Genomic DNA, 24,013 nt, shown 5'->3' on the forward strand with positions numbered 1-24,013 from the left:
CAATTATAATAATTGCAATTCTAATACTGTAGACTATTCAAATTTAAGATATCTGACATTTTATGGAGCTATTAATATGGAACTAAAACAAGCGACTTTGGGAACTTTGAATATGATTTCTTACTGAGATTACATAGTCTTTAAGTAACTGTATAAAAATTATTTACATGTATTTTGGGCTAAGCTGCTTATTCATGAATGATAATCAAATACAACATGTCAATTTATTTCAGATCTATAAAATACAAATCTAAAAATATCATTTTACAGACATTATTCACCATTTAGTTTACATTTTAGTATGGTCTTAAGCCTATGTTGCACAGAATAATAATGTAACAGAACAACAAAATATTCTATATTTTAAGTTTTTAATTTCCTTAACTAGTCTACCATATACATCAAAACCATTGCTGTGCACAGTAACCAAACATCTACATTTCAAGAACAGATTGGCCACATCTCATAACTGAGACACCAATTACAGTACATTTATTAAAAATCCTTCAAGAATACACTCAGTAGTAACAGTGGTAGCAGTAGTTAAAATCTTAACAGTTCTGTAAAATGATCAAAGCAAATTATAACAGAATTAAAAAATTCAGTTAATCATTTATATGTAATGTAAAACCCATGTAACACTATAACGAAAGAAGAAATTACACGGGCACAAGTGCAAAAAAGCAATATTGTAAGCCATCTTCTCTCTTTGGTAAAAATCAATTAGCAGGAATTATACCATAATAATTCAAGTCAAAGACGAATTCATGCTATATATTTTTTTCTTTTCGTATCATAGGCAGACTTGATGATTTGCAGGCATCCAAGAGTAAAGAAGTTAAAATTCTACTTAACACTGCCTATTTTTTCCTCTTTTAAGTTTAAATATTGAAATTAAAGATAAGGATTTTTTTTCTTTCATAAATAGCTTCTCAGTAGCATAGTCTCTTAAGGAAGTTAAAAATAAATAGCAAAATATACACAATTTCAAAGATTACACTTAATTCCTTCTAGGTATATCCTGAAAATATAACACCAAAGAATAAATAACTTTGGGTTTCTCAAATATTTGGTAAAACGTCAATCACTTTTACACAAGGAGTTTTGTCTGAGGAATAAGGAAGTACCATTGCTTTTTCTACAAAGCTTTCACTATACAGGTGGAATTTTAGTAACTTTACAGTAAGAACATAATCTGTAATATAATACGGACGTTCCCCGTTAAAAAAATACAGTAAAAAACCTTTCAAAATTAAACCTTCAAAATTTCAGGTCCAAACCTGAGGAAATTCCAGGTAACTATGAAGTTCTCCTGGCAGGACAGTTGAGCTCAGTCGTGTACGTCAGGAGGCTACAGTAACAGTAAGGTAATTTCCTCTGGCAGTAGAGTAGAAGCTGTTTTCCACTGACGACACATTAAAAATCCCAAAAGGACAAAGTGTTAAGGAAGGGACAAAAGAGAAGGATGTGGGTGAAGAACACTTGAGGGCAAGCCATCCTGAGAAAGATGTGAATTGCCTACAGGGATTTCAGTATAACCAAAGATTTTAAATAGACTGTTCTGCTTTTGAAGGGCTTGGCCCTCATGAACAATTAAGGTAACGTCATAGGGGGTTTCTATTTGAACTTGCAGGCTCTCATCTTACTCAAGCTCCTCCTTCATATTTCTATGAAATTAAAAAACAAGAAAGCAAGAAAAATGCAGGCCACATCAGCAAAGCAACTAGTTAAAAGAATCCAGCAACTTGAATTGTCATTAGACATTAAAAAAAAAAATCTTAACTGCAGGAAGATCTTCTGGAGGGGCAGAGCAAAAGTCCTTGCCATTTTAGAAGATCCATTTAAGCTGCAAGCAAAGTAAAGGCAATTTTGACTGCTCATTTATTTGGAATGCATAAATAACATGTAGATTCACTAACCTCCTATTCACACCCACAGTTAATTTACATAAAATGTTAAGCAGAATGCTTTTCTACTCCTTGTTTGATCCCAAGAACAAGATGTAAAAACCAGTTAAATTGCACAGTCCAGCCCTTATCTCTGCAAACCTCTATCTGATCAAGAAAATGCTTTTTGGCATCTTCTTCACTTTTCCCTACTGTCAGTGCATCCCGGATATATTCAATATCCTCTTTGCTGGTTAATTGGGGCATTCCAGTCATTAGCATCATGGAGAACAGGATAATCAGCAGGTTTGTGTGATGTCGAAGAGCTAAATAAGCCTTCACACATACATCCTACAAGAGAGCAGAATATTTTGTTAATTGATGAGGTGAACTGAGAGGGATGGTGTAGGAATTTCACAGGACTCTCATTATCAATTGCTATTCAGTCACTCGAGTACGTCAGAGAGAGGAGAACCAACAGAGCTGTTCAACTGCGCAGAAACGTCAAGCGAACTTCTGCATCCGTCGCTCGGCATTACTTCATTCATCACCACACCTTGGGGCAACAAGTACCGTTTCGGTGCACAAACCAAAGGCTCTTCTTAATAATATCATATTAATTACTAAAGCATAAAACCTTAGCTTCACCAACGCTTCAAATTAATTTCCCTGTCCTATAATCTCTTTCTGTGGCTGTTAAAAGAGCAATAATTCATTGTTTTCCTTTCCAATTGGTATGTTCCCATTTAAGGACCATGGCTGGCAAGTGGTACTGAATAAAGCAGCACCTCCAGGGGACTGTTCTTCATTTTACATACATGTCTGTTAACTTTGCAGAGGTGACGGCTTATTTAATGGGGAAGATTTTTTGGGCTTAGTGTTCTGAGAAATTTTTCTAGCTGACAGCTCCAGTTTTCAGGCACACTGCCTTGCTGTATGACTTCTATGTTTATGTACTGTCATACTGGATTCCATGTATTTTTTTATAGCTTTTCCATTTCCATATGTAAGTAATTTGTGCTTAATGACATAACCTTTAGAAGAATGAAATTTCTGCAGCTTGGAAAAACATGCAATGCTTTTTAAAAGAATACTTAATGCTAAGTGACTTATACATAAACTGAAATGATTATTTCTTATATTAAATTTATTACCCATTTAATTTTAGAAACAATGTCTTAAGGAAGACAATGCAATGAAGAAATCAATCATAGATTAGAAAGTTAAATTGGGCTTGCAATGCAGTAATGTAGAAAGATGAAAAATACTTCCAAGAAGGTTGTTGCTATTAAAACCAAAGCTGAAGCAATGCTGATTTTTACCCAATTAAGTATACAAATTAACCTTTCCACAAATGTAGATGAATTTATTAAAGCATTATTAAGAAATCCCAATATTTTCATGTAAAGTTTCACTAAATCCCATCAGCCCTCTAGAAAGCTGTTTATTTTTGACAAGATGTATGTTTTTTTTCTTCCTTAGAAACAGCAAGAAGAGCACAAATAATCTCAACATCTATCACTGTTCACATCAGCAACACCAGGACAACCAACCAGGCGAGTTAGGAAGATACTAAGGAAGCAAGATGACATGCTGAAGATCTGTCTGTAGGGTTTCTTTTTTCCTATTGCCTGGGCCCTTAAATCTTTCACTCTGTTTCCAAAGAAATTCTGCCCTGAAATAACATCATGCTTACAAAGCTCTAATGTTAGTTTAGCTCTAGAGAAGCAGAAGGTAAATTGCAATGGTCAAAGCACAATTTACAACAGAAGACACCACCTTCTTATCACAGGGAGTAGTTTCTCTCCACGACACCAGGGGAAAAAAAAATAGAAAAAAAATAAATTCTACTTATGTATTATCAACTTCAAACAGGGAAATCTTGTCACAAGAGTTAGTGTGCGTTTTGTTCCCCTTGAAAGAGATGAAAGCTCTTTATAGTTATATCAAAGAAGGTTTTACATTTCTCTATGGATGATGCATCTCACTACTGCGGGTGTCTGAGACAGAAAAACAATCATGCAGTCAAGAACCTGGCATCATTGCATCTCAAAGGCAGTCCTTCCAGGAATTCAAAAGATTTAAAAAAAAAAATCTGTATCTGCCTGTTACGGTTATTTATTCAGACAGGAACTGAATGGAGCTTTGAATTAACATCTTCCAAAAAACCTAATTTTTACACTTCTGAGAGAGACAGAGAGAACCAAAAATAACACATACGTATGTGTCAAGGATATGTAGATGTTTACCATGGGATTAAGAAGAAAGCTGCTAACTAATGTAAAGCCATAGGAAAAATGAGAGGAGCCAAGGAGAAATCAAAGTCTCATTGTCCAACAGACAATAAAGAATAATTATTTTGAGAGCTTGAAACTGTCCTAAATATTAGTATCCTAAAGGTCAGGCTTTTTTATAATACAGTGTCCCACGTTCTGTTATACAGGCCATACCTTCCCTGCACAGTACACAGTTCTCTCTATTATCAAGTCAGCAGAGTAATCAAAAAATAATGAATTATATAAATTAAAGTTAATAAAAATGCATTCAAAATTTAATGCAAAAACTAGCAAAGACAATGTAGGGAAACAAATAATAGGTGGGTGGACAAAGCTCAAAAGACTAAGAAGATCTTAGATGAGGCTCTCTCAAGGGTTTCTACAAGCAAGAAGTGAAAAAGTTGTGTGTACTTAGGAGTAAGAGAGTTGCATGGGTTTCAGCCAAAGGCTGGAAAGGAAATGCCACCACATATGACACTTACAGCAAAAGAAATCTAGACTGTACTAAGGCAGCTGAAAATTCATAGATGAAACAGAAAAAATACTTGCCTTCTCAGATTAAGTAATGCTGAAATACTTCTTTGCGATTAGGACAAAAGACCATCAAATAGTGCTTCCTACTAAGCATTTCTGTGATGTCACTAACAACCTCTGGCCTTTAAATTTCATTGAACCAGCATAAGGAACGCAAACAAAAAGGGAAGCAAAATTTAGATTAAGAGCTAACAGGAATGAGCTTTATTGCTAGTTCCAGAAAAGTTGCCAGGCCACTGACTGCTTAGAAGTTCACTAATAATGAACTACACTCTGTTGCACGAACTTTGATCAAAATTATTTGTCTAATTAACCTCCTCTGACACCTGCAATATGAGCTATGGCTAACACATCTGTATGGATTGTATCCAATAGAAGACAGAGAAATAACATTTTAAGAAAGGTAAATATTTTAAAATATTAACACCACCAAAGCCTGTAAAAAACAAAGGATTCTTTTAAAGTACAACCTATTTTAATGTAGCTGAAGTACAAATTAATGAGAGATGCTCTTAAAAATTAATGAAGGATAAATGCTGAGATTTTTCCATTAATACATGAATGAGTCAGCAGGCACACTGAATGAATCCCTCACTATTAGGAAACATGATGAAACCAGCCAGTTGAAATGTGAAGCTATAATTTTGCTTATTTTTGTACTCTGACCATATAATTAAAACATATATTTTTTACAGCAAAATATGTGATGCAGATCTTGCTCTGCATTATTATTTTACTTGAATGGAAGTATTTTAACTTTCTTTTTATTGGTGTTTGAGTCAGAAAAGCCTTTTAAAGTATTACTGCAATAGCAGTTTATAAACAGTACCTAATGCAGCAGAACTGTACATGAACTTAAATTTTTTCAGTCATTGTTGTCTGCATCTAAATCATCCCACTTAAAATGACCAGGTCACGTACCACGATCACAGTGCACAAAGGTAAAACACATTAATCATCTTTCAGCTGGTTAAAGACACTAGCGGAAATGACACTGGCACTATCATGGCATTCCTGAACCATCTGCAGGAGTGGGATGGTAGCAGTATTTAGAACTTCATACCGGAGTAATAAAATGTGTATTCAGTCAAACCCAGGACTATGTGATGAAGCATGGCTTATTGCAGAGAGACTAAGACCAAAATCATCTCCTATTGTTTTGGTATTTGAGCTGCCGAAGTAAAGGTCAGACATTCTCTAAAAAGCTGGATGATCCCTATGTATGAGCGGAACACTACCTCACTGCAGACACTACCAGGTTTAATTCTCCATTAGCACACTTTCACACTTTCACCTATTTTTTGCTTCCGTAACGGAGGTCGTCTTTGAAATGACATACCCTAGAGTGGTGTTGCAGCCCCACACTTGCACATGGTTTACAGCTGTGGCAACAGCATCTTTCCTGTATGCAGCACAGCTTACAGGCTTCTCTAAGAGCATGGGCTCAGCATTCCCTGCCCACAGCAAAACCCACCCTGCTCTGAAATCTTTTGAGCTACAAGCCCTTTTCAACACACCTGCACTGTTGTAAAGCTAGTCTTTGTGCAAAACAAAGACTCAAAAATTGCACCTGGTTCTTTAGTTGTTTTCAGAAGTCTGGGCTCAAGGATGGCAATTGCCTTGTTATTTGCTGTACAATCATGTGTGTGTTCCAAGGGATATATTCACTATCCAACAACAAAGCCTTTATTAGTTACTCAGCTTAGAAAGCCAGACTCCTTACCAGGACAGAGAGACTGGTTCATCCACAGGGAATCCAGAACATCTAAGTTAGGCTTTTGCTTTGACTCACACTGGAGGAGACCTTTGATATTATAGGGAACCTGCTTCCTAAATTAGGTACTTATTTAAAATCCCTAAAGATGAGCACAGGAATAACACCCCAGACATCCATTTACTTCTGTTCAGCCATGCTCTCAGCCATTTCATTAAACATACTAAAGAGCATTTTGCTTTGCTCCCTCATTGCCAAGGTCCAATACAAGCTTGAAAAATCACAACTGTTTCAAACAGAAGCTGCAACAGAATAGATTTTTAACACCGTTCTTTTTTTTAAGAGCATTAAGTCCATCCACTTCACAAAACCAGAATCTGACACAGCTTAGGGTCACTCCAGTTTAAATTCAGATGCAGGTAGTCCAAGCCCCAGAACAGAAGGGCAGAATCAGGAGGCAATAACACCGGTGAAGTCAACTGAGGAACACCTCCCAACTGCTCATCCTACACAGAAGGCTCTGCCTAGCGCTGTGCATCTCCTCTAGTTGCACAAATACTGAAGCCCTCTACAAAGTATTTTCGATCAAGACAAGAAACAAAGAAAGGACTGCCTATCTGGTCTGCTGCTAACTGAAGCTTTTCAATGTGGCTTTGTGCATGTTTAAATTCTAGTACCCATAATCCTACAGATAATTTTTGCTCTTAGTTGGGCCTAAAATATCCCATAATTGTATTATGATTCAGTAAATTTTATTAACATAATACCCAGGAGCCTAGACCTTTGAAAACTATGGCACTAATGTTCATTTCAGAGGCTAAAAAACATTGCCTAATTGATTTGCAGTTAGATAGTGGCTCTTTACCTGAAATTTATGGAAATGGAGACTTGTCTTCTTTCCGGAAGTCCCCATGACAAACAGAAAATCTGGAGTCAGCACAAAAGGAACTCTTTCCTTATTAATTCCAAGGAAGCTTTTGTAATTTCCAAGAATATGGCCAAAATCAATATGGAAGAGATTACCTTCATAAGGAGAAGAAGTCACAGTTACGCTCAAATACAATAACAAAGAACACTTACTTGTATTCACAATAATTCCCAAACCTCTTTTTTGGGGTATATATGATCTCTCTTTACTTCAGCAGAAATTATTTTTTCTCTTTTTTTAAAAAATATGTAATTCTGTCCTCTTGGCAAAGTTACTTTTTATTTATCTTTGGCAGTTGTTAAAAACCTGACAGAACTACTGTATCTTCTAAACATACACTCACAGCTTCTCAAAAAAAAAGCAAGCTTGTGCCTCAGATCCATAACAATCAGCTCCCAGCATATCACTACATGGAATAGTGGATTATGTTTCAAATACCCACGGGATTCTGGCACTATCCAGGCTCCCTGGCGACTGTCATTCACTAGAACATGCTTCTTCCTCACAGACCTACATTATCAATTTCTAAACCATCTTGTACTGTGCAGAATAAGTTTGCATTGTCACCCTTTGGATAACTTTCAGATTGTACTAGGGTATTGGGTCCCAGGAAAGCAATGAAAAACTCCCCTTTTAAGGATCACTACACCTACAGGACTGGAGTGCACTGCTGCTCATCAGATTACTGTATTACTTTCACTGGAAGTGTAAGGATAAAGAAAAGATGCAAAAGAGTATGGTTACTTAAAAATATAGATTTGTAATAGTGGTACATGTATACAAAAAGATAAAACTTCAAATGATGTAAGATAATACTTAACAGTGATCCTTAGGTGGAACATCCTTAGATGTTCCAGCATTTCAGCCAGTTTCTGAGTCCTCCCTACCTACCCCAAATCTGACGCTCTGTGCAGACCTCTCAAGACTGACATTCTCTGCCTTCTGCCTCCCATTAAAGACTCTAAGGACAACTTGCTCCAGACCACAACAGAATAACCTTCCTTTCTCTGTCTCCCTTTCCACTGGCCTATCCCTCGTTTTCTGCCAATGGGCACTAACATTGCATTATATTATATATATGTTGAAATTAAAGCATTTCTTTGTCTTCTTTTCCTCAAGGACTTCTGGTGAACTTTTTTTTGTAGTCTTCAATTAGCTCATTTCTGCCTTCAGGGTACTTCTCTCTAGCCTTCAACTGGTAAAACTTTAACTACAATGTGATTAATATTAAATATACAGCCTTGTAACTAAGCCCGAAAGTATTTTCTGTCTCTTAGCATTATGTAAAGACTCATTATGAAGCAAGAGGATCATGAAACTGGAACTGAATTTCTTAGACCAAACAGAACTTCTCCATATGTATTACTCGTTCTGGGATCCTTTCTGGGGATTCCATAGAGAAGTAAAATTAGGGATGAACCACTGTGCAGCTACAGAAATAATTTCCGAAGTTCGTAAAAACAAAAAAAGTGGTTCTTTCAGGAGGATTGCAACCATCTCACAGACTTCAGTAGCAAAACCAATACACTCCATGTACAATTATTTTCCAGGATTTTCTACAAAGGTATACAAAGCAATTACGTTCCTCATAACTGAAAACAGTCCAGTAACATCTGAATTCTGACATAGATACAGTTCCACTGCATCCTGTCAAAACCACAGCCACACTCTGGACAGGTAACAGCTGTCTGCTTTTTAAAGTTTTTTTGGCTTTTAGATCTTAGATCTAGACACTAAAAAAAGCCAGTTTTACATTCCTCCTGACTTGGTCTGTAACAAACTCGTCCTTGGAAAAGAATGGCATTATTAATGATAAGTATCTAGAGACTATATGAAGGCTAAAAGGGGTAACAATACAGTTCAATGTCACAGGAGGACCTGAACTTAGAAGCAATTCTGACAATTGGATTGTGTCTCTTCATTCATTGTTAAATGCATTATTTGTTAAAATAAAAGATAAACCTAGTGAAGTATAGACAGTCCCCACTTCTATGAAATTCTCAAAAAATAACTCACCTGTTTCTGTAATCATAATGTTGTCATTGTGCCTGTCTCCTATTCCAAGTACAAAGGTTGCCACACAGTATCCAGCACAAGAATAAACAAATCTTTCCACAGCTGCCTGAAACTAAAAATGAACCTTAGAGATGTTAAATGCTTCAGTGCTAGAAACTAAATTCAGTCAAAGTCATATGCCTTTCTGTTGATATGTATCTATCAACAGTTAAAATGTCTTATAAAATACACCGTTGCACAGTAGAGATTAAGATCACAGCCATGCATTGCACTTGCTGTACTGTGCGAGCAGGCTCTGTCCCTTAGCACAAATAAAATATAGTTGTCCACGCTTTCTGAGAAAAAACCCTGGCAGAAAGCCCTACTAGGTCAGTGGACCTACCTAAGCAAAGGAGTTGTGAGTACTCGAACCGCTATTTAAATCCTCTAAAATCACACTGCCTTTCAGTGTTCTTAGATGTCCTTTCAGTCTGCTCCTCCCGTACCACTTCTAAATACCACTGACAAAGGAGCAATTTCTAAAGCAACTTGTTTCTCAGGAGCTTGGCTGCCAGCTGGATGCTAAAGGCTCTTTCACAGACACCTGTGGCTGAGCACGGGGAAAATGAATGGATTTTTCAAACTCACCTAAGTAACACAAACACAACCGTATGGGCTCTCTGCTCCTAAATTAGTAGAGTGTATTTGAAAATCCTACTTAAAAATTCAAAGAACTCACCTTCTCTTCAATGACACATCTTTCCTTGAGCCACTGATTTAGTATTTCATCCTTAAATGCACCAGTGTTGCCAACTGTACTCTGCTGAATTTTGGCAATTGTTGTAGCATCTTTCACAATTTCAATCATTCCTACAGAAAACAAGGAAGAAGTTAGAAGAAGTTATTGAACTTGTATCAAAACATACTAAAAATCTGCAAAATTAAATTTAAAACTGTGTTTTTTTAATCAACTGCAGAACTTCATAGGTTGTGAGCAGAAATTTATTTTACAAGCAACAGTGGTTCTTGTTCATTCCCAGCTGAAACCAGCCAGAGCTCGTAACTAGCCTGGCATCCCAAACTCCTCCATGAGAATGTAAAACCTTTTAAAACGGAAAGAATCAAATGATGAGTGGTGACCCTCTGTGTAAGGCTTTTCCCAAGGAGAACTACCTCCTGTCCTGCACAGAAAGGCTCAGAAATACCAGCACACAGTGGGCTTGCTGGTGGAAAGCTCTGGCTGTTGGGGCCCAGAGGTCTGAATAGATCCTTGCAAAGGCAAATTAGCACATCACAGCAATATGGTGCAGAAACAAGGACTTGTACTGATCATACTAACGTGCATGCGATGAAGGGGAAGCTAGAGAGAAAAGCAGAAACAGAGGCTGCAACACAAGTCTGCACAGTAGCCAAGACCAGCAAATGCAGTCTGCCCTCATGATGGGCCTGCCTGTATGGGGGAAGGTCAGACTTTAGCTGAACTTATTTCCTAACTGGAAATATTATATTTTCTTCTTCTAGTTCAATTTCAACAGTGTCTTATAGGTAAAAGCCTGGCTTCAGCTCCAGCTCAAAGACAGGCAAGCAAACAAACATATTTCTTTCTCCCAAGAGTGATTCAAAGCAGTTTCTGATTTGGTTTCAGTTTGACTGTCTCTCTGAAACGGATGATTTCTCTCTATTCACAGCCCTGACTTTTGCAATTATTGAATTATGTGCAAATTTTTCAGTAACAGAGTAGTAATGCAGTAATCTCTTCCTGCCCCTGCCTTCCATGAGTGGGTGAATACCCCTGGACGTATTGCTTCTGTCTTGACAGTGGCCTGGACTTGTTTGTAATAAAACTATTGTGGAAATATGACCTCCAAAACCCACCAACAACAACACCAAATTAAAAAGCTCTGCATTTCGGTCTATGCTTGTCAAGCTGTTGATTTCCTCTTGGGAGTGAGCTCCGGATCACATTCCAGCTGTTGAAAAAGCTTCCTCTGCCTGTGCTCACAAATCTCCCTCTACTGGCCAACAGCTCCTTGATTCTCGGGGAGCAGAGCTGTTGCAGGAGGCATTTTCTGCTTCTCCTTGCATCAAAAACTTCTCCCAGCTACGTTGATTAGCGGTGTGAAAAGTCCGCAGATTTTAAAGCAGCTGCTAATGAAACCTTTTACTGATCATACTCCACTGCACTGACAAAAGAGACACTGATAAAACCTACACAGAATGTTGTGCAGCTTATTCTGCCCAAGTAAATACTTTAAAGTATTGTGGTAAAAAAAGTTTTCTACTGGAATAGTATAACTCTACTGGCAAACTCTTCTAAATACAGACAGGCCTCTCAGTAGGTATGGTTAGTTCTGGAGAAGGTTTCTGTCGTGGTTTAACCCCAGACAGCAACTAGAACCACACAGTCACTTGCTCACTCCCTGCCCTTTCCCCCCTCAAGAAGAGTGGGGAAAAAAGGAGAAAAAAAATAAAGGGAAAGGGAGGAAAAAACCCTGCTGGGCTAAGATAAAGACAGTTTAATAAAAACAGTATCAGAAAAGGAAAAATAATAATATTAACAACAAAAATAATAATAATGACACAGGTCACTCTCAAAACCTCTCTCAATTGGACCCGTCCCAGGCAGATTCCCACCCCCCGGCTAACTCCCATTTATATACTAAGCATGATGCTTATGGTATGGAATATTTCATTGGCCATTCCATTGTTCTGTCTATGCTTCTATGGGAAGCTGAAAAAAGCCCCTGAATAGTGTAAACATCACTTAGGAACAACTAAAAACAATAGGTATTATTGACGTTCCTTTCACAGCAATCCCTAGAAAAAAAAATTAACTCTCTCCCAGCTGAAACCATGGCAGCTTCAGTAACTGGGACAGAGGATCTCAGCTGGGCTGTATTCAATTGGGAGGAAGTACAGCAGTAAATGCACTCTGCTGTGTGTTTCTGGGGATCTGCAGCACTAAAGCAGGTGACTCTTAATATTAAGTGCCAGCTTGAACTTCTTAAATTTGGCAGTGCTGCAACATAGTAAGAAGTGATAATTGCCTCGCAGAGCTGGGAACATATGGCCATGTCAAAGGGAGAGAGAATAGGGTACGGTCCTTTACCAGTGATACAAGGAAGAGAAAATTCTTCCTACAGAGGTCTATTTGGCAGCAGCAGTGGAGGGGACGGATGTTTCCAAAATTGCAAACTGCAGTGGCTGCAGATGTCTTCAACAGACAGAAAGTCTACACATGAGGACATGCCTCAGGTGTAGGACACCTGGCTGTTTCCTTGTGCTCTGTGCAGAATGGGATTCTGTCCTTGCATCAATACACAGAAACTGCCCCAAGTTCTATGAAAATATTAAGAGGGAAAGGAAAAGCTTGGAAGAAGACTGCATATGAATATTGTGAAAGAACATTTGCATGTCACTACTCTTTGGTTTTGTTCCAAACAAGCATAAGCTCTACATCAAAGTGTCCCACACCGGGTATTACTAATTTAGGCTGCAGGTATTCTCAGCAAACTGAACAGGAGTCTTCATGTGATTAACCATGCCCCTACTGCGGTGCTGAAAGGATGTTAAATTTTTACATCTCCCTCATGCGTATAGGAAAACAATCAATTATTTTCTTGAGATAAAAGAATGAAGACTCAATTAAGAATCCATGAAAGAATAATGAAGTCTGTAACTTGAATGTAAGAAAGCTAGGTTCACTGGCAGAATTGCTCCACCTGCCTCCATTATTTGAATACATTGTCTTAAGATGATTTTAAACAAAGTTAAATTAAATCCTAAAAATCTCTCTAAAAGATTAGGTTTGTCATACCTAAAGGAGAGGAAAAAGCCAAACTCTCTTTATATTCATAGTTAGTATTTTGACATATGATGTTCCATTTCCTTTACTACTAGAATTCTATCAATACAATTTATTTAATTTTAAAACACTTGTATTAGGAGAAAGGAAACTCTTTTGTGTCACGCTACCAAGTATTTTATCAGTGACTTTGGGTTTCCTGCATTGCTAAGGTATCTTGAAGCCAAAGAAAGGATGCTAAAAATGTTATGTGGCAATGTATTTTAGAGAGGAGGTACATTACAGATATATACTAAAAAGAGTTCTTAGTTTTACTGGGACTAGTTCTTCGATCCATAAACAAAATATATTGCTGAAAAAGAAAAGAACTAAAAAGCTGGAGATCATGGGAAACACACAGCAATATTTTTGTTATCATTATTTTATCAATCCATGCAGTTACTATCATACTTCCAGCTACACTGATGACAGGAATTACCAAACTTGCTAATTTTCACACATGTTCAAGCTTAAAGTAAATGGCAGAGCTGTACTGATATAAACACTGCATCAGTGAGGCAGTTTATCAGCCAAAGCATTTCTTTCAGCACAATAGCTTTATTTGGGCATGGCCAATTTTTCTACACTGAGGAGGCTTTCCTCCAGCCAGTCATTCAGAACTGCTCAGCAAAATTGACTCTACAGTCAATTCTGTATTATATGAACACTAAGAAACTGTGCAATGTGGATGTGCTAGGGTACGTAATATATGCAAATCCAACCACAAAGAGTCAGTCTGGAGCCATCAAGACGTATAAATTATACATCAGTTTGGCATTTCTGGATGTAATTGGACTCTTCCAGAGCTGATCAGGTTGCTCTACACACTATCACACAGTTTTCCAGAAGCTTTTTAAGCAACTACTTGATTTCTCCCACCGTGAATTCTGGAAAACAGATCATCTGTGCTGCAGGAACCAATGCCCACTGAGAAATATTACCTGAGCATCCTGTTGAGTAATGCTGTTGCTTCTACGTAGTATAGGGTATGAAGCTTTACGGGAAATCTCCATTTTATTCTTATCAACACATTAAAACACATCCTGAATAAGTCACTCACTTTCAGCGCTTTCCAATACCAAATATTGTTATTAAAGAGAAACTGGCAGCAGGATCCCAAAGTTGGACTTGCCCAGGAATCACAGTCAGTTAAGCCCGTGCAGCAGTTGAACGATACCCATCAGAATGGCAGAAAACACTGCTAAGATGCAACTGAAGGCTGCTCACAGAAAGTGTAATAAACTGCTATTTATGTCAGGACCACTGTGCATCCTAGAATAGTTCTCATATACGTAACTTCTGTAACTATGGTATTTTGAATTTCTAATCACAGTATGTGTGATCACATACCTATTTTGTTCCCTGTAGAAATACAACCATACGGTAACAAACAGAGGTCCAAGGACTCAGCTTCCCAAATGGATTCCATAATTCGAAGAATCTAGTAAAAACAAAGGTATATGCCAAGTTATTTCAAATTATCTGGACACCACTTATTACCCACACAAATAACACTACCCAGGCTTCTGAGATGAGCCTAAACTTATTTATTTTACAGATTAAGAGATACTTGTAGAAAGTGTGTAGCCATCCAAGATTATCAGTTACAGAACCAGGGTTTATATTTCCTCATCTGTCCTGTGCCCAGGCAATCTCTACTGTTTTATAAATTATTAATAAATATACTGTATGATTTCTACATGAGCTGAGACTGAATACATTAGCAAATACGTCCATTTTTTCCCATAAATATCTCCAAAAGTGTTAATAAACCAGTTTGTCAGAACAATCACTGAAATATTACTAGAGCAATGCTGCCTAATGATTTATTTTTCATTTGTAACTTCACCCTTTGCATAAATAAATGATAAAAATGCTTCATCAGAAAAACAGGCTATCTTGCACTAAGATTCCTTCTCTGGAACACCAAAATGTGAAGTATGTACGGCACATGCCGGGGGAAAACAGGGCAACAGTATGCACTGGGTCTACCTGGGATGAAGTTAATTTTCTTCAGAGCAGCTCGTATGGTGCTGTGGTTTAGGCTGGTGACCAAAGCAATGCTGGTAACACACTGATGTTCCAGCTATTGCTGAAGAGTGTTTGCAGAGCATCACGGCTGCCTCTGTTTCTCACTTTGCCCTGCTATGAATAGATCGGGGGTGCACAAGAGGTTGGGAGGGTCACAACTGGGCATGTGACTCAAACCAACTGAAGAAATATTCCTTGCTGAATAATGCTCAGCATTATCACATGCTCAGCAATAAAACAGAGAGGAAGGGGGTTAGGTAGGTTAATGATCTTTTACGCAGGAACTGGCTGGCCAATGGCCTACCCATGGGATGTGGGGAGTGACTGCCTTTGCATCACTTGTTTTGTTTTCTTTCTCTCTTCTTCTACTTCTCCTTTGCTTATTAAAGAATTTTTATCTCAACCCACAAGTTTTCTTGCTTTTACTCTTTATTTCCTCTTTCAACATCCCAGCAGGGTTAACCCACAGCACAGTAATATGAAAAAAAAAGCAGTACAAAAGAGAAGATCCAGTTTTGATGTCAGCCTTGCCATATAGAGTTTAAAAAACAAAAGAAAACCTTCTATTTCAAATGGATAAGGTATATACACTTCTGAAACATAAAATAATTTAAAAACATTTTAAAATATTCACATTATTCATTTTATACATTTTAGCTATCATACCTGTAAAATAAGCATGTCCTGACGAAGGTCATCTCCATGTTTGAAGATTATGCCTATGGTTTCATTTGATAGAGCTGTTGGATCTGCACATTTAAACTCAAGCCAGAGGGGCTTCTTCTTAGACGCCATTACTTTACATTTTTCTATCTGTGAAAGACATTTATTGTAAGCCATTGTACTTCAACATCAACACACTAACCTTTTTACACACTAGCTACAGAGTAGTTTACCAAATTCCAATCAGTTATACCACAAGAAACACATCAAAAGCACATATAAGGAATGGTATTCAATTGCCACATAAAGCCTCACTGAACCTGCACAACTTTTAACACTGTCCATGATACAGGAAAAAGCATACCTTGACTCTCTGAAACTGGATTTAGCTTGTAAATCTGCTTCAGACAGAAAAAAAAGACCTTTTAAACCAGGAATAAGAGATTCTGACAAAACTGGCAAATAATGGACTCTGACAGGTGCTTTGCAAAACTGGAACATAATCATTGTCCAATTCAATTTACCACATCGTCCACTTTTGTGAAATATAGCAACTTCAGCTACTCCAGCTTGATTCAATTCCCTTAGCAAGTTGTTCAAATTCATGGGAAAAATGGCATTTCTGAAACTAATTTTAACATAATAATTCATGAAATAATTAATTCCCTATTTAGTTTTAGTACATTTTTAATCTTGAAAAATTCAGCACTGAAACTACTGAAATTGCCTTATTTCAAATGTTTTCTCAACTAATTATGTCTAATACAATCGTCTGGAATTCCTGGTTCATTGTTGAACATTACTATGTAAGATAAAGCCATCTAAAATAATAGAAGTATTTGCACATTAGTGTTTGAGAGCTGACAGAATCAATGCCATCGGAGAAGAGTATTTTGGAATATTCATGTTTCATAGACTGAGGTTCTGAGCTTCTAGTTTAAAACAAAATAGTTTTTACCATCCTTGTTTCCTTGTTTTTTAAAAAGAAAGAAGTTCTGAAATATTTTAACTTACTAGAAACACTATTTCTGCTTCTAATATTTGCTTTAGACCAGTAAACGGGTCTAAATCTTCAGGGTTTGAAGACTACGAACAAGCAGCACTTGCTAGAATGAAGATTAAATGACAGCTTACCAATACAGTGTGTTACATCAACTATTTTTGTTCACATAGTTTTGGGGAAAAAAAAGGCCCTAATCCATCTATTTTTGGACATAGTAACCTTCCTTGTAAATCCATTGCTTCCTTCATCTAGGAAGGTCCTGGTAGGGCTGCATACTTCCTAAGCAAAGGAAAACTAGAAAATCCAGGATGATCTTTGATTTTACTTTGAAATCCACTTTTTGCCATGCAGCTGGTGACTTTTGTACACAAAAGATTAAGGAGAGAGAAATACAACCAAGAAAATAGTATTTAAAAAGCCACAAATTGTGTATTTCTGAGTCAACAATGTTTAAATTGACTTCTGTACTAACAGTACCTTAGTCATGTCCAACTAGGAGGTGTTTAACTCTCTCAGATTGAAGACAGACTAGCTCATAGCCTGTCTATCAAGGCACAGGTTTATGTAACAGAAACATGGCCAGATCTACACAACTAATATTAGTTACCCAAATGAGTACCCTACTATTCAGCAATTCCGTAGGTTGGATGGTTTGTATGTCCTTAGCTAAGATTAAAATCAAGGGATTCTTTTCTTGTAGGCTCCATGCTGCACACAAGTGAATCCAAGGATCTTCACTGTGCTGCTTTACCCAGACCTCACGTTGCATAGTAGATGCATGAGCCAATTCCCTTTCACTACGTATCTGCTGATTTATTAATCTTGTTTTTAACTGAGTCGACACAAGTCACTGCAATCTCACCACAAAACTGGAGACAGCAACACAGAAAACCCCAAGTGTTTCTTAATGTATTTGTAACAAAATCTTAATGTATTTTCTAATAAAAGCAACAAAAGCAACATAGAGATATTGAAAAATCAGAAATAGCTAAGGCAGACATTTTTGTTAGTAAGATGAAGGTCTGGACCTAAACCTTAATGACAGATATGAATCAAGGTAAAACAGAGAAAGTACCAGAAGGAACAGAAACTGAATATCCCAAAGCACTTTAAATCAGATAAACCAGTTTTATACAGGTATTTAACATAAAAGAAAGTGAACTATCTGGTTAAATCCTGGATTAAACTAATGAAAATAATAATTGCCATTTAATGATCAGAATTTTATGGGTTGTTGCATTTTTTTAGTGCACAGTGGCATGTCATTACATTTAGAAAAATGCTAATAGCTTTGGGAACAAAAACTTAGTGAGTCCATGAAATGTCACTGTAGTCACAGTGAAATAAGACCTTTAGATATATTAGCAAAAATTTTTAACAAATGACACATACTTACAAATAGGAGATTTTTTTCAAAAAGGATTTGTAGAAATTCAGAATATACTTACCACTAGGGCTCCTGCTCTTAGGCCAGGATCATATGGAACTCTAAAACTTTCTGGAAGTTTGCTGCTCTGTAGTTTTTCAAGCTTTTGTCTCAGCTGTGCAATGACTGCAATTACAAGTAAAGAAACATAATTAAACCAAAAGTTGGAAGGCAAATAAGTTACAGGTAATCAAACTTGTTAAGCATCACGATTTGCTAAAAACCTCCTCCTTTCAGCTACTTTTTAAATTGCTTTCCTCAAGGATCTCCTAATTTGAGGAATGGAGGCAGACTCTTTAACTTGCCCTATTAATGGTCAAGGCTGTTAACAGTAAAGTCTTCAAGCACCTCACAAGTCATTTGCCTTCTACACGATGTTAGAAGCACTGAACAATGCTTGGTGTTCTTGTGAAGACTCAAGAGATTACATTAAAATGCCACCTTTCATTTCAAACCAAAACACAGTACAACACAGCAAAAAAAATTTGGCCCTTACAACTGCCAAGGAAATGTTGAACTATCTACCCCAAAGGCTCTGAAGGTGAAGGCAGTTAAAAGCACCTTGCATTTTCCAATATTATTTTGACCTACCCTCATTGCTCTTGCAGACATACTGGTGGCTTTTGAATTCTGGGAGTCAATTACAGTGTAATTATAAGGACTCTAAATACAGAGATACTGCATTTCCTATCCTCCTAAAACTGGTTTCATAGTTCAGCCTTGTTAATCCCACATTCCAGTAAGAAGAAAATTTGCACTATATTTATATGAACAAGAATTTTAATATTCATATATAAAATGAATCTTTTCATTCATACAACCTCAAGCTTCTGAATCTTCATCTTAGGACAGTATGAATTATACTACCTATGATGCCCTTTGTTCATCTCAGCAATCATGTTAACAGCATAAGCAATACACTGGGTATTGCCCTCCATTAGATCAAAGACATGAACACTGTTCTAAAAGAAATTGCAGCTCCACAGCAGAGGCTGCATATACATGTTAAAGTAATTTTGGAGAGAAAAATTAAATAGCAAAAAAAAAAAAACACCATAATGAGAAAGCTAGATGTGGACCTGGACACTTAATACACAAAATCATAAAATCATACAATCATAGGATAGTTTGGGTTGGAAGAGACCTTTAAAGGTCATTTAGTCCAACTTTCCCTGCAATGAGCAGGGACATCTTCAACTAGATCAGGTTGCTCAGAGGCCCCTCCAACCTGACTTTGAATGTTTCCAGGGATGGGACATCTACCAGCTCTCTGGGCAACCTGTTGCAGTGTCTCATCACCCTCATAGTAAAAAACTTCTTCCTTATATCTAGCCTAAATCTACCTTCTTCTAGTTTAAAACCATTACCCCTTGTCCTATCACAACAGACACTGCTAAAAAGTTTATCTTTTCTGTAGGCCCCCTTCAAGTACTGAAAGGCTGCAATAAGGTCTCCCCAGAGTCTTCTCTTCTCCAGTCTGAACAACCTCAACTCCCTCAGCCTGTCTTCATAGCAGTGGTGCTCCAGCCCTCTGGACCCACTCCAACAGGTCCATGTCCCTCCTGTGCTGAGGGTCCCAGAGTTGGATGCAGTACTCCAGGAGAGCAGAGTAGAGGGGCAGCAACACCTCCCTTGACCTGCTGGCCACACTTCTTTTGATGCAGCCTGGGATATGGTTGGCTCTCTGGGCTGCAAGCACACACTGTTGGCTCAAGTACAGAAAATGAAGACATTTCAAAAATAGCTATCAAATTAACAAAGTCAAGCCAAAAGAATTACCTGAGAATTCACAGAACACAAATGTTACACCTGTCCTAAAGGCTTTTAGAAATGAACTACCTAGAAGCGTGAGGTGACAAATGTGGTATCTCTTCTGGTAAAAAATAAAAGAAATCTAAGAGCAAGATACAGGAGCTACTAAGTGGACTTTATAATTAGAAACATTTCAAAAAAACCCCAAAAACCAACCCCAAAACACTCCTAGGTTGTAGTAACGTGGGTCATGAAACAGCTTTCTAAAATGTAACTACTGATTTCCTAGACAAATCTAGCTTGATTTCAGTAAGTCTCCTCATTGTAATGTAATGTAATTTGAAAACTGTATGTCAACCAATTGAACGTAGTAAAGATTAGGAATTACCTGATTTCAAAACGCAAGTGAAGGTGCTTGCTAAAACAATTTCAAGTTCATCTGGCTTAAGAACAAAGTGCTATGCTTTTTAAAATAAGAAACATTTGCATAGACACATTCTTGGGAGACATATCATTTAACAAAGTGGTGATGAAAGCAGATAATCCTATACAAGCTGTAATATCACGATCTTAAGAATTTATTTATTTATTGTTACTGGCTATGTATATATTAAATATAAGCAAAGAGATTACATGAGAAGTGAAAGAAACAGTTTGACAGCATGATTGCTACTGGACTAATATGGACCTAACAGGAAGGAATTTATTCTTAAAAAAAATCCACAAATACTGGAGAAAGAAAAATACATACGAGAATTAGATGAGGCTGCACGATGGAATGAAATTAAACAGTCTGAGACTGAAAATATAAACAACTATGAACATTAGAAACGACAGGGCAAAAAAGAAGCAATAAAGTAAGGGAGAAATTTGAGGATATACATTTTTTAAAATGTAAGAAGTAGAGGGTCCCTGTAAGACAAATCACATCCTCAATAATCTGAGAATAAATTAAATTAGATACAGCATTAGTAGGACACTCCACCTTTTCAGGAATCCTTATTCAGTGAAAATGTCAATTATATAAGTCATCTTTCAGTGTTCTGCCGTACGTTACATACAAAGCTTCTTTAACTTCAAAACCCGGTGGGTGTTAATGTGATTGCTTTCACTCGAAACTTTTCTTCTTTGCCCACATATCCTTCAAAGATAATGTATTATGGAAACCGCTGCTGTTACAGACATGTACATCTGCAAGGCTGTAAAGTTTCTTTCCAAAACATGGGACTCTGATCAAATATATTTAGATTATAGAGCATTTTAAGATACATTTTAGAAAGTTGTTTAGAAAGAATATTTTATATAGGTGGTTAGTAAGTCCCCTAACTCACACTATGTGGTAAAGTAACTGATATTATTTAAGAATAAATGCATATTTCCTTCAAATTTCTTTTGAAACACCACCACAGCCACTTCTGCATAACCAGAGTGGAACAGCTTGCAGAACCAAGCCCTTCCCAGCCTAGAACATACCAGGCTGAACACAGGAAGAATTAGTCTCTCTACAGCTTTTAGAATTTTACATATTGTCATCTGTCTTCTCGCACTTACTCCCAACACCAAGCAACTAATAGGAATGATGACAAACAAGCTTTTAAGGAAGTCGGGAGGGGAGAGGTGGAGAAAGGCAGGCAAAACCCAGAGGTCAACAAGCATTGCATAACCCTACTGTGGTTTCCAAAGCAGTGCTTACAGGAACTAGAAATAACAATACCACATCTGTGTCTCACAGGACTCCTATTCAGCACATCGAAAAGCCCCAAAGATGTACTCTGTACATTCACTGCTGATCCACCAGCTACTTTTGCGGCCAAGCAGAGGCTGTACTGGACTCCTCCCCGCTCTTCTTGCCAAAAGTCTTTTAGTGACTGCTCAGAGTAAGGCTGTGTTTCTTGGCAAGGGTCACTTTTTCTCTTTATTTCCAGTTAATATTTGTGTCCCAGGATTGTTTCTTTTTTCAGTGCTGGCATTCAGCTAAGGGTACAAGAACGTAACTTTCTCAGTTGCACAGCATGAGATTCAAAAAGATAAGCCAAAGCATGGGAATGTAGAGTGTGTCTGTAATACTGATATTCCTCCCTGATTGGTGTGGAATGAATAAATGAATGTATTATTGGTTCCATTACTACCAACTTACACTGGCACTTTATAAGAAGTAATAATGGTGCCCTTTGACAGTAATTTATCCATGGATTTTCTAAGTAAACAGTACACTTTCCTGCCTAGATTTTCCCACCCAAAGAGAAAAACCCATTATTATTACAAATGAAGAAATGCCAGTTAGTAAATACCTTGAGAAGTGACATCATACTTTTCTGCAGAAACTGATTTTATCTCCATTGTGACTTTATGCAGCAATTCAATTACTTGAACCTGCTTCATGAAATCGTGTAGCATTGCTTTTCCACAGCCCCTAAGATAAGCTTCTAGGATGACTGCAAACCTCTGTTGGTAATGCATGGACTGGGCAATCTCGCTTCTTAAGAACCAAAATAAGAAGTGGCCAATTCTTTTGTTCTAGAGGTAAAGAAAAATACTACAATCAGCATGCATTTCTTGACAAAAGGTTTTAATAATGCCAGTAACTTTAGCATAAGTTGGCTGTATTTTGAAGTACTTACTCTCAAACCCCGTTTTAGCAGAAATCTGGCTAATGCGCTGTCATGATATGGCTCAAATTTCACAGCCTGAATAATACAAACACAGAAGGTACATTATTGACTTATTTAAGATCCCATTGCACTTACACTTTACCAATGACATCTAGAGAATACGCTGCTGTGGGAGTAGAAAATGTGTAACAAAGCAGGTCTTTTGAGGAAACAAAGTTGAATAAAACAAAGCAAGGCTTCTCTGCCTTTGATTCAAGGCTTCTCTGTGCTTGATTCAAGAAGCACTTTTTTTTTTTTTTGGAACAGGTTCTTTTCAGGTATATTATTAATGTAACAAACAAAGCAATGCAGGGAGTAGCTAACCAGCGAGACTGATACGAACACATGAACAAAGCAACATCATTCTCAGGCCGTAGCAAAAACCAGCAAGATCAGAAAACAGTCTGCAGTCTGACTGACACTGAGAAGGCTTGAAAAGATTATTGCTAAATGAAATGTATTTGTGATCATTCTTTAACGAAAACTTTCAATAATAAAGCACTGGTTTCGTGCCACTTCGGGACTGGGACAGCAGGGCTCACTGCTGGGTTCCCAAGGAAGCACAGGATATGGGAGCTGCTTTTCGGAGCATCTAATCTCAGGCGTTCTGGTCTTTAGCCCCTAAGTGAACGACAGAGTAAAGGCTCTGATGCACATCCTATATTAATGGAGCACAATTAAGGGGATGACTTCGCCAGAGTATTTTTTTTTTTTATGATTCTGTGAGCACAGTTGTATTTTTTCTCTTCCAACAGCCACTCCTCTCCACCCAAGCCCACAGATATTTCCAAGCTACTGCCAAAAAAGGGTGGAAACAGAAAGTCAATAACTTTTTTGAACTGTCAGGACTGGATTTTTTTTTTTGCTGTTATTCTCTCCCCCATCCCAATAACCAAGTGAATTGGTCTACCAGTAAACTATCCCACTTCCAGGTACTGGGCTGTGTCAAGGAACTTGTCCGCTTCAAGTGGTTTTTCCAGCATCTTCTTTCCTGTTGCTTGAGGGACTCAAGTTTATAGGAGGTTTGGGGGAGGGGAAAAGGTATGCATGTATAACCCATGGCAAGAAAAGAGAAATAAGAAGCATACAATCTCTGGAAAAGAGTCACAAAATTCCCGTTGTGGACGGAGGGAGTTGGTGAATGGCGTCAGGTTCTGGAAATAGAGCACCAGGAAGCAGCACGTAGGGAGATTAAGGGAAAACAAAGGGATGTGCAGAGAGCTGGGTGCACGTAGTACGCTCAGCTTTCAGAAGCAACAAACTATGCAAACCTCTAGTGATAGTTATTCAACAGAATATAATGGCTCTTT

The 24,013-nt window shown here is 37.5% G+C and overlaps 1 protein-coding gene across 1 annotated transcript in view; it reads right to left on the bottom strand.

The window, feature by feature from the left end:
- Positions 1-206: 206 nt before the first annotated feature.
- Positions 207-24,013, bottom strand: part of PIK3CG (phosphatidylinositol-4,5-bisphosphate 3-kinase catalytic subunit gamma) — a 28,874-nt gene continuing 5,067 nt past the window's right edge. The window contains exons 2-10 of the mRNA XM_074168257.1: positions 22,674-22,739; positions 22,344-22,569; positions 18,323-18,426; positions 15,875-16,021; positions 14,528-14,618; positions 10,073-10,203; positions 9,355-9,466; positions 7,276-7,433; positions 207-2,237 (exon numbers count right to left, since the gene is read on the bottom strand). Of these exons, the coding sequence (XP_074024358.1) occupies positions 1,956-2,237; positions 7,276-7,433; positions 9,355-9,466; positions 10,073-10,203; positions 14,528-14,618; positions 15,875-16,021; positions 18,323-18,426; positions 22,344-22,569; positions 22,674-22,739 (1,317 nt within the window). The 3' untranslated portion in view covers positions 207-1,955. The remainder of the gene's footprint in view (positions 2,238-7,275; positions 7,434-9,354; positions 9,467-10,072; positions 10,204-14,527; positions 14,619-15,874; positions 16,022-18,322; positions 18,427-22,343; positions 22,570-22,673; positions 22,740-24,013) is intronic.

Source organism: Numenius arquata, chromosome 2, assembly GCF_964106895.1.
Source record: "Numenius arquata chromosome 2, bNumArq3.hap1.1, whole genome shotgun sequence".
NCBI lineage: Eukaryota > Metazoa > Chordata > Aves > Charadriiformes > Scolopacidae > Numenius > Numenius arquata.